This window comes from Castor canadensis, chromosome 7 (assembly GCF_047511655.1).
Source record: "Castor canadensis chromosome 7, mCasCan1.hap1v2, whole genome shotgun sequence".
In the NCBI taxonomy this organism is placed as follows: Eukaryota; Metazoa; Chordata; class Mammalia; order Rodentia; family Castoridae; genus Castor; species Castor canadensis.
Genome location: NC_133392.1, coordinates 63,213,692 through 63,229,071, shown reverse-complemented (window position 1 = coordinate 63,229,071; position 15,380 = coordinate 63,213,692). Strand labels below are relative to the sequence as shown.

Below are 15,380 nucleotides of genomic sequence, written 5' to 3'. Positions count from 1 at the left end.
GCATTTTGGAACCAACGGTGAACAGCTGAACAGAAAGGACTCTACCAACTAGGAGTACCTTCGGGGATCTAAACCACAAGGGCTCCAAGACAACATTACCTATGAGATGCAAAACTCCTCACTAGTGAGGCGGTGTCGTAAGGTTTGATGATAAATCATAATCCAGCCTTGTTCTCTTGGATCTCAGTGCAGCAAAAGCAGGAATCAAGGCTCCCCCTCCTTTATTTTTTTAATGGCGTGACCACCTCTATGAGGATGCGAGGAGTGTAATGGAGGACAAGCTGGTCATAATAATTCTTGTCCTAGTCTCATTCCTAACGCTACCTTCTTTCTGAAGTCCTCGCGAGGAAGCGTCAGCTGCACCTTCTCTGCGACCCTGCACTGTGTCCTGAGCGCGCGTGGCTTCTCTCCGCTGCGCTCTCGGACTCCCCACGAGGAAGGGCCGACGTGAGCCTGCGCCTCGGCCCTGACAGGGCCGAAACGCGTGCAGAACGGACGGCTCCAGAGCCCTCAGCACTCTCTCAAGCCCCTCACTCCAGCAGCGACTCAGCGCACACTCGACGCGCGCCACCGTCCCGCACGAACGCAAACAGAAGCACTGCTTTTGCGGCAGTTTACGAAGCTTTGGGAGCGGTGGACGGAAGAGCGAAAACCGGAAGAGCGAAAACCGGAAGAGGCGGGGCGAGTGGCGATCCGCTTCCTGAGCCGAAACTTTGGAGCTGGGGTGTTGAACTACTGTCTTGGTGTCTGGCTGCCGCGGCCGCCCGCGCCGCCCCTTCAGAGCTTGCGAAGCCCTGGACCTGGTCTGTGCGAGAGCGGGACGATCGGAGAAGCCGCGCCATGGTGCACCTCAGTGAGTCATCGGGGCCCCTCGAGGTCTGCCGGGCGGGGTGGGATGGGACCGGGGCGTCCAGGACCTTGTGGAGCCCAGCTCACCTGGGTGCGTTGAGGAGCTGTCATACGCCTTACACTTGATCCTCTTAACCAGTTTTCCCATTTCATCCTCGCGGAAACCCTCAGTCGTTTTACATACGAGGCGACTAAGGCTACGACAAGGTCACAGCTAGTAGATGGCAGTTCTGCGCGGAGTGGATTTGGGGATGAGGAGGTCATTTCTGGCTGGAGTTAAGAAGATGGTACCTAGACCAGATTGACTAGAATAAGTTGAAAATGAGGACAAGTCAGTGGGAGAAGGGAATTGTTCCTCTTCCTCGTTTTGCATATTTTGTGCCTTCCATTCTGTGTCCTAATCAGTTATTTTTGTTCAGCTACTCTTCTCTGCAAGGCCTATCATGGGGGCCACTTAACCATCCGCCTTGCTCTGGGTGGCTGCACCAACCGACCCTTCTACCGCATCGTGGCAGCTCACAACAAGTGTCCCAGGGACGGCCGTTTTGTAGAGCAGTTGGGCTCCTATGATCCACTGCCCAACAGTCATGGAGAAAAACTCGTCGCCCTCAACCTGGACAGGATTCGGCATTGGATTGGCTGTGGGGCCCACCTCTCTAAGCCTATGGAGAAACTTCTGGGTAACTCATCTCTGGTCTTAACTCATTTGAGGGATCAGCCCCAGGATGATGAGAATGAAGAATCCTTTCGTTTCCTTCAGGCTGCTCAGGACTGGAGTGGAAGCTGAAGCTGTGATCTAATTGCCCTTTTGAATCTGGAGACCCCTTTTGTGGACTCCTATATAAGACTGGTGGCACTGGGGTTTGAACTCAGGGCTTCATGCTTGCTAGACAGACACTGTTACCACTTGAGCCACTCCGCCAGCCCCCTTTATGAATCTTTGGGTGGCTGGGATTTTATGCCAAAAATGGGAATAGTTTGTGTCTATTCCTGTCAGTTTGCCTTTTTTCCAAGTAAGAACAACAGTGTTAGGAAGTAAACACAACCCACTGTTTTCTTGTAGTAAATGGGAGGAGGAAGTTGGAGTTTGCCAAGTCAGGAGCATAGTTTGTTTTATATCCATGCTCTGTGTCAGAAGTCAGACCATAGTTCTGTGAAGCAGTGTTCCCAGGGAAACTGGCATATTCTGTATTATAATAAATGAATATTCTGTTGCTTTTAGGTCTTTCTGGCTTTTTCCCTCTGCATCCTATGATGATCACAAATGCTGAGAGACTGCGAAGGAAACGGGCACATGAAGTCCTCTTAGCTTCTCAGAAAACAAATTCAGAGGCTACAGAAACAGAAACGAACTGACTTCAGTGAACACAGTGATTAGAAGGTCAAGGTCTCCTAAAACATTTGTGGAGAACTCTTACTTTTGTTAGGTTTGGAGGTCAATAAATGGAGTTTTCTGAGTCACCCATGCTCTTTTGGCCTAGCCTGAGCAGGGGCAAGGCAAAGATTTGTTATTTTTTGATGTAAGAGCTGGGGTTAGATACTATTAATGTTTTTCTGCCTTCATTTGTAGTGACTGTGGGGAGGACTGGACTCTGTCTTGGACCCTGCCTGGGTCAGTTGGGCAGCTTTACAGTCTGCTGCCTTCTTCAGCAGACTTTCCGGCTTCAAAGTCTGTGCCAACCAGAATGTTCTTGGCTCATCCAAATGTTTCCTTAGTCATTCACGGTCATCTTACAAGTTCAAGAACACAGTTATCTTGCTTATTGTTTTTTGTAATTGGAGTTTTATATTGTTTATTTGACATATAATCTCATCCACCTTTACAAAGAATGAAAATAGCCTATTTTTAAGAATGAGAAATTAGAAGGAAGCTAACATTGTAAAGCATCGACATATACCCAAAGTTCTTTATATTCAAAATTATTTGAGAGGATTATAAAGTATCCTGAAAGGAGGTAAGGTTATCTCCATTTACAGATGTGGAAGCTGAGACTCCGGAGACAAAAACTTGCCCAGTGATTCACACCCCAGTGTGCCTACCTGGAAAGTCTTTTCCAACATATTCTCTATATGTGGGGAAAACAAACACATTAGAACTTTTGTTTGGGGTTTTTTTTTGCAGTCGTAGGGTTTGAACTTAGAGCACCTGGTTGCTAGGCAGGTGCTTTGTCACTTGAGCTATGCCCCAGCCCAAAGTTGAGGGCTTTTAAAGTATACTTAGAAAGTCAGTGATAGAATTATGTTTGGGTATCATGAGTTTGGTAATATAAATGACTGACTGCACATCTGTCTCATTGGAGCTGCAGGATTCTATAACCACAAGCATGAATTTCACAGCTTTTGTGCACTCTGGATAGTGCAGATTTCAAATTCTGACATAAGACCAAGATATGGGAAATTCATGGAGAAGGTTTTAAAGCCATAGCAATATTCTTTGTTAGTCTCTGGGTTCTGGGGTTCTAAGAAGAGGTACTAGCCAACTCAAATTCTGGGGACAAGAAGAGTCCCCAAGGGCTATTGCTGCATTACCTCCACTTACTTTGAGAAGACTTTGAAGCCAGGGAAGTTGGAGAGGAACTGACTTTAGCTGAGCTTGATCTTGGATCTGAGAAAGATTTTTTTTTTTAGGGCTATGGGGCAGTACTGGAGTTTGAACTTGGGGCTTGTGCTTGTTAGCCAGGCACTCTATTGCTTGAGCTACACCTCCAGCCCTTTTTGGTCTGCTTATTTTGGAGATAGGGTCTCACTTTTTGCCCATATAAACCTAGACCAAAATCCTCCTGATCTCATCCTCCCAAGTAACTAGGATTACAGGTAAAGAAAAGTGCTTTGAAAACACTGGCATGTTTGTGGCTTTGCAGGAACTTACTGATAGAGGACAATGTGATTCTGGAAAGGCCTGATAAGTGAGGAGAAAGGATGTCAAATTGGGTTTATTTTGAGCCCCCTGAGCTTCTGCCACCTCAGGTATTCTGCTTTTTGCTTTATCCTTTGTATAAAACCCATATTTCTCGGGTGAGTTTATCTTCTTGATTTAAGTGTTTCTCACCATGGATTATGGATAAGGGCCCAAGCCCCACCCTGCTAGCAACTCAAATCCAACACACTCAAACCCAGCTACACACTCTGCAAAACATTAAACAGACCCTTTCCTTCAGCAGCTTGGTTGTTGTGTATGTGGTTTTTGTTGTTTTTGAAACACTGTCTTGCTCTGTTACTCAAACTTACTTTGTAGCCCATGCTGCCCTAAAACTGGCGACCCTCCAGCCTCAGCCTCCCCACTGTTGAGATCACTCTGGCTATATTACCTCCACCTATGTGTAAGATGACTCTGGAGCAGGAAAGTGAGTGGGGATGATTCTGTAATGTCAAATCCCTAAGTCCTGTCAGATAAATGAGTTTTCTACTAAGATCGGTGTTTTGTACATTTTGTTCTTCCTGCAGGGGTTGAGGGAAAATGGTATCCCAGCAGTCCCAGCCTCTAGACTGTTAAGGTTATTTGGGACTACGACTGTACTGTTCTGCGGATTGTTTTTGAAAAAACAGATTTAACCGTTGAGTTCAGCCATGTGAAACTGAATACTAGTTTTTTTTTTAAGTGCAGTTGAACCCCTAGCTCCTTCCCCAGCTCCACACAAAACTAAGCCTAATTAATACCCGGACGTTCCATACCTCAATGTATCAGTAAGTTTCTGCGCTGGCACACGGGGGTGAGACAGAAAGTTTCCAGAATAAAGTAAGGAGAATCGCCCTGGACTAGGTGTGGTGGCACCCAGAAGACCGCGGCTCCTGCTGGAAGTCGCGTCTTTTGCGGCTGGCGCTGGCCCGAGCACACCCACTTTGCGGCTGTCGTAAAGCACAGCTGCGCCTTTAGGCCCCGCCCCCTCGCGCTTCTTGTGACGCAGGCGCCCTGGGGTTTTTGAGCGGGAAAAGGAAACAGTGCCCGCGGACCTGGATATCCGAGCAGCTGAGGTCTGCGAAGGCAGCCCAGCATGGGGCTGCTGGAGCTGTGCGAGCAAGTGTTCGGCACCGCTGACCTTTACCGGGTGCTGGGCGTGCGACGCGAGGCTTCAGACGGCGAGATCCGACGCGGCTACCACAAGGTGTCCCTGCAGGTGCACCCCGACCGAGTGGACGAGGGCCAGAAGGAGGACGCCACCCGCCGCTTCCAGGTACCTGGGCTCCGACCGGCCACTCGGACCTCTCCCGGGCTTCGGGCCACCCGACGCTGCCCCGGGGGAGTGCGCTGGTCTCGGCCTGGCGTTTTCTAACATTTATTTCTCGCGGCGCGGTTTCATAGCGAGGTGCGGCGGGTGAGTTGGATGCTCTTTTCCCGCAGATCCTGGGGAGAGTCTACGCTGTTCTAAGTGACAAAGAGCAGAGAGCAGTGTACGATGAGCAGGGAGTAGTGGACGAAGACTCTGCTGTGCTCAATCAAGACCGGGACTGGGAAGCGTACTGGAGGTTACTCTTTAAAAAGGTAGGAGGAGTTGGAAGCTTCTTTATGACTATTCCCGTCATTCAGTAAACAAATCTCTATCTTTAGTAAAATTAGAGGTTTAATTCCTGGATTAAAGCAGTGTTCTTTATTAGATATCTCTAGAGGACATACAAGCATTTGAAAAGACGTACAAAGGTTCTGAAGAAGAGCTGGCTGATATTAAGCAGGCCTATCTGGACTTCAAGGGTGACATGGATCAGATCATGGAGTCTGTGCTTTGCGTGCAGTACACAGAAGAACCCAGGATAAGAAACATAATTCAGCAAGCTATTGATGCCAGAGAGGTCCCCTCCTATAATGCCTTTGTCAGAGAATCGAAACAGAAGATGAATGCAAGGAAAAGGAGGGTAAGACTTTGTATGCTATTGATGATTTATCTTAACTGCTTCCAAAAAGGATTTGAGTGTATTTAGGACTGCGTGAATAAAAGATCACTGAAATAAGAACTAGGGTCAGCTTGTTCTGCTCTGTGCATCTAATTAAATGGGCAAGCCAGTTCATCAAGAAAAACTTCTTTATTTTGGTATATTGTACTCGACAATTTTGCTGCATGGGTTGTTAATCGTATCAACTGAAAATGACACTGAAATATCTTTCATGTGTTCTTGTATCTTTGCTGAATCTTTCCTCAGGAGAAAAAGTAATATGGAATCCAGGTATTGTAGCAAGACACTGATCCTTGATTGATAAGTAGAGAGAGGATGGCAAAGGTTGTCTTGGTAAACATGCAAGCTGTAGCTGGGCATGGTGGTGCATACCTGTAATTCCAGCACTGGGGAAGCTGAGGCAGGAGAATTTTGAGTTTGAGGTCAGCCTGGGCTACATAGCGATACCCTGTGTCCGAACAAAAAAATAAAGTGCAAGGCTGGGAGTGTGTGTCTCAGTGGTTGATCACGTGTTTGTACTAAGCTCTGCACTGCAAAAAGAAAAAATTACAGATTCCTTAGCCCATAAGTGTGTACAGTTATGTAAAAAAAAAAATGTACAATGCAGAGACAAAAAGTGAAGATTCTTGGGTTGGATCCAGAGTATACATTTTTAAACACAGTTTATTTTGAGATGGTGTCTTTCAGACTGTATTTTGAGGAACACATGATTGTCTTTATTCCCTTATTAAACTGGGGTGGAAGGAGGATGGTAGAAGGGAAAGATATTTCAAGGAGAGTGGATTCAGGGTAGCAAACACTGGAAAAGTTGCCTTAGACTGGAATCAAATTTTTGGGTTGCATAATTGGAGTTCCTTAGAGAGCAGACAATTTGACATTTTAGATCTTTGGTGGGTTCTTGAGGTACCTTTTAAAAGTGTGTCCCAGCTGGGTCAGGAAAGGTCTGCAGCTTTTATGTACAAGATAGCATACATAACATGCAGAGAGAAAGCTGACCTTTTTGTTTTGAAAACTAAAGGGCTTGTTTTGCTTAGATAAAAGGCCATGTTGAGCTGAGAAATGTATATATCAAAATCATCATTTTGCTTCACGGGCTACATCTGCTTAGATTCAGGTTCACAGTTAAAAGTTTTCTCAGGTGAAATTGAGCACAGCTGTATTGGATGATAGGCTGTTAGCTTGAAAATCTTCCTAGAATTTAAGGGGAAATTGACATTGTTTTGAGAGGCCATCCAGCAAATGTGGGGGAGAGAGGGATGCTGAATTTTGAGAAATAATTTGAATAAAGAAAACTGGGTCTTTTTGGTGGTGATAACAAGATTATTCCCAGTATTAATGGCATTCTTGTTACTTAGAAAATTCATCAGGGGTTAGAACCACTGATTGTCATAGTTGCTGCCTAAGGCATTCTTACGGTATTCTGGAAAATTTGGTAAATGAAGGCAGCTCTGAAATCAGAAAAAGAAAAGTTACACTGCCGTGGCTTATGCCTATAATTGCAGCTACTTAGGAGATGCAGATAGAATCGGTTTGAGGCCAACCCAGGCAAAAAAGGACATGCCAGCTGTAATCCCAGTTAGGTGAGAGGTGTAGGTAGGAGGATCCAGGTCCAAGGCCCGCCTTCCTCCCCCTCCACCCCCCAACAAACAAACAAAAAACTTCAAGACCCTATCTGAAAAATAAAGCATAAAGGGCTGGAGACATGGCTCAACGTCAAATTTGAATTTATTTTGTTGTGGAACTGAAGATTGAACTGAGGGGTTCTGAATTTATTAATGTTTCTTCTGACTGTTTAGGAGAAATAGTTTTAAATCAGAAGTTCACAAGGCTGCCACCTGTCCTTTGTATTAAACTGGGTTTTCAGAGGAGGATCCTGAAGTGCCTGTGTTCTGGCATCCCTTTTGGGGATGTCTTTGGCTAAGGGAACCTTCGTGGTTGACTGATGTAGCTAGCATGTTTTCCTTTCTATCATCTTGTTTATGATATACTTGCTACCTCTTGCAAGTAAAAATGGGGATAAAACAGAAATGCTTACTAGAATTGTGAACTGCTGCATGCTGTTAGCATTGTTTGTCTTCTTCTAATAAATAACATTTGTGTAATTGTATTCATTTTATCTATTTCATATAGTCAAACTGAGTCATATATTTCCATGAGGGGAGAGGGTATATGTGAAGTACTTCTGGGTTGCTAGAGTCTCAGAGTTTCTATTTCAGGCTCAGGAAGAGGCTAAAGAAGCAGAAGTGAGCAGGAAGGAGTTGGGGCTTGATGAAGGAGTGGATAACTTGAAAGCACTCATTCAGGTAAACTTACGTTCTGACTCCTATAACTTATGTACTCTTTGGAGTATATGTGGTATTATATTTTGTTTTCTTTTAAGATCTATACCATCTACCTACCTTTTTTTTTGAAAGTACAATTTGGTGGTTTTACTTCATTTGCAAAGTTGTACAACCATCACCACCATCTACTTCTATGACATTTTCACCATTCCAAAAGAAATCTGATACCTATTAGCAGTCACTCTCCATTCTTTATTTTCCCTATCCCCTGGTAATTGTAAAGTACTTTCTGGCTCTATGGATAGCACTGCATTTTGAAAGCTGTGTTTTAACTTCTCAGAGCAGACAAAAGGATCGCCAAAAGGAAATGGACAATTTTCTGGCTCAGATGGAAGCAAAATACTGCAAACCTTCCAAAGGAGGAGGGAAAAAAATGGCTCTCAAGAAAGAAAAGAAGTAATGGATTTTTCTCCCCTAAGGTCCTTTATAGGCATTAACAGGTACCATGATAGGCAAGTTGTAATCAAGACTCGAAGACAGAAGTTAATCTAACCTTTGAGAGCAGTTGTCTTTCCCATGTAAATTATTTGGATCAAGTAAACCATCAAAGTCTGATTTTAGTATTTCCTAGCACTAGTCTGATACTGTATGGGGCTCTCACACTTACTCATTCCTGAATGAGGAATGTGGTAGTGCGAGTTGGAAGTGCAGTACCCTGCCTGACAGTACTCGCTTCCCTAGGCTTTTTGCCCAGGGAGGGCCGTGTAGGATGTGGATGTCTGTACTGCTTTCAGTGATGCGCACATCCATTAGAACAGGCACTCCACCTATTGAGAACACCCTCAGGACACTTGCTGAACAGCTATCTTCCAAATAATTGCCAGCTTGCTTTTGTTCTTAATGGTTTTAAATAGACTCTTTCTGTTCTACTTGGCCAGGTTTTGTACTTTATCCTTCATGTATAGGAAAAATAAGTGTTCAGATTACTTCAAACATTTTTGTAAGACATATATGGTTAAATAAAAAAGTAAAAAGTTAAGTTCTGGTGGCTTTTTAAATGATTCTATTGATATAGAAAAAATAATGTTTAGAATCAAGAAGAGGACAAAATCTATTCAGCATTATAATAGACAGCCTGGTTTCACTGCATAAAGAGATGTATATTGTAGTCCTATATCTTAACTGTTCAGTGCCCTTAGGCAGGTCATTGAGCTTGCCTGAACCTCTTTCCATGTATATAAAATCAGAATGAGATCCAAACTTTTCAACTTGCATTGGCTCTGGGAACACACAAAAGAGTGAGTGAATTGAGCTGAAGGGAATTCATAGCGACATCTTTGGACTCATAACTAAGTTTGAAAGGCATGTCATTTAGAGCTGGTGGATATAGGCCAATCATGGTACTGATTGTGAGAACAGTAGATTTTCATGACTTGGTAGTATGCACTCACTAGAATACAGCATTTTAAAAAAAACTGTTCAACTTAAAGTCTGACTTATAGACTAAACATTATACCATACGCATAAATAGGCCTCTCATAAGCATTATGTATTCTAATGTATGTGTAAGGTAAGCACATGACACATTTTCAGTTTGATTACAAACAAGTTAAAAATACTTTTTAATTGTATTAAAAATATAATGCAGTTTGTTTGAAGCATCTGTTTTTATATAACACTAGCATGACGTGTATAAATAGTCACTTCAATTTATCATTTGAATTTACCCTGATAATTAACAATATGATCAAAAACTGATAAGATAAATAAATCTAATATTCAATGAGCTTTAAATAAATTTAAGCCACAGTTAAAACCATTGCTACTATATTCATTAATGTCCTTGAGAAAATGTCCTTGCTAAAAATCAGAAGAATGCTGGAATGCTCTACTTCCACTGCTCTTAGGATCTGTTTATACTGGACTAATTAGCACTACAGGTTTTCTTAAATTTTTAAGGAATTGTACCTTGGTGGCTTACAAGTAGATTCTGCAGGTGATTTTTTAATAATAATGTTCCCAGTTTCAGGAAGAAAATATGGCAAGGTAAGTTCGATATTTGGAAAAGATATGGCCAGTGAAGTATTTAAGAAGAAAATAAGCACAACGTGGTATCAAGCAGGCATTGTGTAAGATCAAGTTGTCCTATCTGAAAAAAATGCAACATAAATTCATTACAGAAGTTACTTTACACCAATGCTTATGTCTACTTCTGCTTTGTTCTGTTGATAAGACTGGACAGCTAAAGAAAAAGTTGTAGGAATGACATTTATTTGATGAGTAGCTCATATTGTTGACAGCACTATCTCTTAAAAGTGACGTAACACTGAGCACAGTTTTCCAGAAGTTATAAGCAGAAGTATTCTGAAGCCAGTGATGGTATCAAACAATCATTCACTACTTTTTGTGGATATGTAATCTCATAGATACCTGTAATAATTTAACTGATCATTGTTAACAGACAACATGAGCAATGATTTGGGGTAATTATTCATTGTTATATCTTTGGGTACAATCTTCACTGTCCATTGGAATAGGTTAACTTAGGCTGAAAGAAAACAGTAACTGCAGTTACTCATGGATACGCTTGTGTTTTTCTCAGTCAGTTGTACCAGAATAACTCTTCATGGTGGCGGATGCATGTTGATCTCGTATACAAGCTCTGGGTCACTTGACTGAACTCTGATTCACGAAATCTTCTCATGTGTTTGCTACAGTCTAATGGGTTCTTCTTGTTTGCCTTATGGTCCCTGTCTGGTTCTAGAGACTGGTCCACCTCTGCTTTGGGATTTTGTCGACCCATGTAACTGAGAACCTGTTAGACACAAATGATATCTTAGAGTTACACTAGGGAACAGTTTAGATTTGGTAATATCCTAGGTCTTTTTTGCTTTAATTATTGTTGGATGTTAAATTTGGAGACTGGGACTAGATAAAAATATATTCACCAAAGGCAATAAAAATAACATTTACACACTCTATAAAAATTAAGGAAGAAAAAAACAGGGCTGGCGGCATGGCTCAAGTAGTAGAATGCTTGCCTAGCAAGTGCAAGGCCCCTGATTTCATACCCTAGGACAGCAAAAAAAAAAAAACAACTCTAGTCTTAAGAAATGAAAGCAGTTATCTAGTTTTGTGGAAGAGCCCACTAAAGTTGTTTTAGTTGCACCTGACCAAAAGTGCCAAAGTGGCTGAATGTAACTGGAACTCAGAGGCAGCTTTGCTTCTCTAGTAGGGATCTAATGAATGCATTCAAAGACTACCAAACAATGCTAACTAGGAACTGAAGTAAGAGGAGTCACCTAGACTACAAGATGGCTTGAGGAAGATAGTTTTTACTGCATTTGCTGACTTCAAAGGAAACATTTCAACTGTCCAGTAATCTCACCTATGGCGTAATGAGAATGACCCAGATGGTGATGAGAAGACAGAGGAAGAATTAAGGCATCCTGAGATTTTCTCCCATTATTCCTTTGGTAATATAATTTACAGAGTATGATTTGAGATTGAAAAAGAGTTAAGATAAAATCAGACCATATCCTGATGTTTTAAGATTTTGTTTTCTTACCTTGGCCTAACAGGTAAACTGACCAAAGCAATTTAATCCATAGGGATATGGTTTTTGTCTACATAAGAAAATTCTTAATATTCTTACGGAATATTATAATTGTAATAAAAATGACTTTCTTGGTTCCGATTTTTAAGTTAGAGAAATTAAAAAGTCTGCCATAGTAGTGAAAGGTTAATTTATATGGTATGAAAAAATATGGAACTTTTTTGGTTCTGAGCAGTTGTACACTATTATATCCCATCTTCCAAAATGAAGTTGAGGAGATTTATACAGATGTGGGAACAGTAAATACAAGATAACCTGGAGGAAGAGAAGCATGGGGGAAAAAAAAAGACAAAGGCAGGGTCTTAACAGATCCAAACTAGTAAAGAGTGAGCTGTAGCCCCACCTGTAACTGCAGATCCCCTGCCGGGTCGGGCCTGATGAGGATACTCAACGGCACATGAAAGACGATACTGTGTATCTGGCTAAAAGAAAAGATGAGACAGGTCTTACAATGCAACTTCTCTCAAAAGATAATACTTTGGCAGATTTGCAGGGAAAACTTTGAAATTGACAACAATGTAAAAGGCATCATTTGCCAACCTGAGAGAAAGGTAAACTGAAGGCACTGTTAGGCTCCTGGTAGAAATCCTAAGTCAGATACCCACAAAACCATTTGTTACCTTACAAAATTGTACATGCTACAACTTTATTAGTATGCCTTTAAGAAAATCTTAGCATTTATAAATAATCTGTAATGGATATAGAATATTTCAACTAGCCTCCAAGGAACTTCTTTTGTTTGGTTTTGAGATGGTCTCATGAAGCCTCAGCTGGCCTAGAACTTGAGATCCTCCCATCTCAGCCTCCTGAATGCATCACCAGGCCTAGCCAACAGTTCTGTTGAGTGCTGTTTTAAAGCAGAACCCATCTTTTCAGTAAGAAACATCCATGACTTTATCACCCATAACCTTTTATTTTATTTTGTTTTTCCAGTACTGGGGCTTGAACTTAAGGCCTACACCTTGAGACACTCCACCAGCCCTTTTTTGTGAAGGGTTTTTTGAGATAGGGGCTTTTGAACTGTTGGCTTCAAACCATGATCCTCCTGATCTCTGCCTCCTGAGTAGCTAGGATTACAAGTGTTGGGTTACCAACACCCGGCATATTCTTTTTTTTAATGAAACATTTCAAAGTTACCTCAACTAGCTTAAAATGTAAAATTTGACTAGAATAGGAAGATTTAAGTAATTTTTTCTGGCAAAGTTCCCATACTGTAGAGATTAAGGCTCAGCAAACTTTTTTTTTTTTAAAGGACTAGATTGTTAATATCTTAGACTTTGTGAGGCATATGGTAGTTTTTGTAGTGACTTTCCTGTTGTGTGAAAGCAGCCATAGACAAATGAGGTTGGTGGCTCTGCACCACTAAAGTTTTATTTAGAAAAACATGCAGTAAGCCCAGTAGCTCGTGAACTGTATTTTATGCATTCCTATTCTAGGTGAATGCACAGAACAGAATGCTAGTCTTGTAGTACCAAGCCCCAGATACTAGCACTCTTAATTACATTGAGCTACTGGCTCATCTTTCCTTTTATGACAGCAAATGAGGAGAGAAATTGCTAAGGCAGGTAATTTTTACTTTGTTATTGTAAACTTTTTATTAAAAAAGTCTTCTGGAGTGCTTTCATGTGTTCACTTTTATTCCTAAGGTAATCAAAACTAAGTTTTGATAGAAAAGAATATAGCTATACAAGCTATACATAAACATTGTGTAATAGATATCCTGGATGAAATCAAAGAGAAAACCAGTTGAACAGATACTCTCAGACTTTCTGGGGTTTGCCTTGAACCCCAAGAATCAGAAATGCTCACATTTCTTGTTTTCAGTGATTTCCCCCCTAACTTAAGTCTCATGATGTCTACTGGTTGAATAGGGTTCCCCAAAATTCATGCCTACGTGGTGCCTGTGAATGTGATTTTTGGAAGAAGGTTCTTTGCAGATAAAATCAAGTTAAGGTGAAGTCATACTGGATTAGGGTGGGTCCTAAATTCAATGACTGGTACTTTTCTAAGAAGAGGGAAAGTTGGGCATAACAGGGAAGGTGGTCACATAAAGAGGGAGGCACAAATTGAAGTGGTGGAGTTGAAAGCCAAGGAATACCAAGCATTTCAGACAATCACCAGAAGCTAGGAACAGACAGGATTCTCCTCTAGTCCTACAGTTGGCTCTGACAACACCTTGATTTTAGACTTCTACCCTCTGTGAGAATAAATTTCTGTTGTTTATGCCACCCAATTGTGGTGCTTTGTTATAGCAGCCCTGGAAAACTAATACAAAGTTCCATTATTCTCACCACTCAATAGAAAAAAGGATTGTAGTGCAGTGCTTTGGGCTGACATGGTTCAAGGGGTCATGAGTTTTAGGATAAGTGGGCTGCAACCACCACCATCCTGAAAACAGGCAGGACTTTTGGCCCTGGTTCTTGTGTGCTAAGTGTGACCCCACTTACTTTCCTAGGCTTTCCAAGCCCTTTTGCCTCAAAGCAGATATGGTGGGGATACACCCTTGACCTACAAATGGGCACAGTCAATGCATGGCCCATAGTCTGTTAGCCAGGATTTTTCAATTAGTGTTCCAATGCACAGTAAATGGCAAGGCAGTGTCTGCATTTAAAACACCAGTGGGGAAAAAAAAGGTGCAAACTCACTCGTCTACCAGTCCTCAGTTTGACACCTCTTGTAGTAATTCCTTAAGAGCAAGGTAGACAGTGAAGTTAGGCTGACCTATCAGTGTACTGGGGTCGGCATTTTTGCTTGTGCTCAGAAGTATCTAAATTGTTAAGAACTTGTAATTTATGTATAAGGAATTTTACTGACAATAAGGGGCAAGAATCAGAATTTCAACAAAATATACTTAGAATGCTATTTTTATTATTACAACTTCAACTTTTATTCTTGGAGTTAAACCACTAGATAAAATCTTAAGTGTGTTAAATTCTAGTACTTTTCCCTAGTTCTTTCCCCAACTATCAAGAATAGGAAACATGTCACTTTACCAAAAATGACTGAGTTGTGTTGGGCCTGGAGAAGAAGTCAGGTAAAAGGAGCGGGTCTTTGGGCTGCTGATGGTTAGGCTCATCCACCACTGCACTTCGAGCTCGACTGGAATCACCATGGGGTTTCTTCAAAGGAAGCAATCGTTACAGAAATGGTTAAGAGTGGGAGCTGTGCATATCCCATTATTAACCCTCACAGGTCGGGTACCAGCTGGCCAAGCAGTTCCAGTTCCACTGTCATAAATTATAACTCAGTTTGTGCTTTTGACAGAATACAATATAAATTAAGATCAGAGCACAAATCATGCAGAATTACTGCTCATGCAGTTTTGTAATAAGCACATAGGCAATGTGAAAGAGACATACCATTTGTCTTTGTGGTCCCACAGTGTTCAGATGTTCCACTTCAGCTGTGCCAATAGGCGGCAGCAGATTATTTCGACTCAAAGGTATTGATGAGGGAGAGGAGAGCGAGTCAGCTGTCACTGGGCTGCAGATCCCAGCACCAAAATACAAAAGCGAGAAGTTGTAGCAATACAAGCAAGTTGATTAGAAATCAAATAAATGAAGATGAGTAATGTGTACAGAAAGCTTTAAGCTACCTATGTTTTTAAATGAAGTCAGGTTTTGGAAAATTAGATTTTTTTTTCAGAATTATACATCTTTAGCTAAATCAAAAGATACTGCATTAACATTTAAATCTTTAAGATTTTTGTATTTAAATCAGCTGGCAATCCATTATATGAACATTTA

At 41.7% G+C, this 15,380-nt stretch overlaps 3 protein-coding genes across 8 annotated transcripts in view; 2 read left to right on the top strand and 1 right to left on the bottom strand.

The window, feature by feature from the left end:
• The first annotated feature begins 688 nt into the window (after positions 1 to 688).
• Positions 689 to 4,259, top strand: Mrps16 (mitochondrial ribosomal protein S16). The gene is made up of 3 exons (XM_020157967.2): positions 689 to 853; positions 1,269 to 1,529; positions 2,072 to 4,259. Exons 1-3 carry the CDS (start codon positions 841 to 843, stop codon positions 2,203 to 2,205), a joined length of 408 nt encoding a protein of 135 aa, XP_020013556.2. The 5' UTR covers positions 689 to 840; the 3' UTR covers positions 2,206 to 4,259.
• Positions 4,260 to 4,740: 481 nt separating this feature from the next.
• Positions 4,741 to 9,057, top strand: Dnajc9 (DnaJ heat shock protein family (Hsp40) member C9). Its single transcript, XM_020157966.2, has 5 exons — positions 4,741 to 5,021; positions 5,189 to 5,329; positions 5,443 to 5,697; positions 7,953 to 8,039; positions 8,359 to 9,057. The coding sequence occupies exons 1-5, from the start codon at positions 4,842 to 4,844 to the stop codon at positions 8,476 to 8,478; spliced, it is 783 nt and encodes a 260-aa protein (XP_020013555.1). The 5' UTR covers positions 4,741 to 4,841; the 3' UTR covers positions 8,479 to 9,057.
• An 84-nt stretch (positions 9,058 to 9,141) lies between these two features.
• Positions 9,142 to 15,380, bottom strand: part of Fam149b1 (family with sequence similarity 149 member B1) — a 52,528-nt gene continuing 46,289 nt past the window's right edge. For 3 of the 6 annotated variants that reach the window (XM_074079142.1, XM_074079144.1, XM_074079145.1), the window contains exons 10-12: positions 14,994 to 15,117; positions 14,628 to 14,753; positions 9,142 to 10,833 (exon numbers count right to left, since the gene is read on the bottom strand). In XM_074079142.1, the coding sequence (XP_073935243.1) occupies positions 10,621 to 10,833; positions 14,628 to 14,753; positions 14,994 to 15,117 (463 nt within the window). In that variant the 3' untranslated portion in view covers positions 9,142 to 10,620. Of the gene's footprint in view, positions 10,834 to 11,977; positions 12,057 to 14,627; positions 14,754 to 14,993; positions 15,118 to 15,380 lie in introns of all 6 variants that reach the window. The other 3 variants (XM_074079148.1, XM_074079141.1, XM_074079143.1) reach the window with 3 other exon arrangements.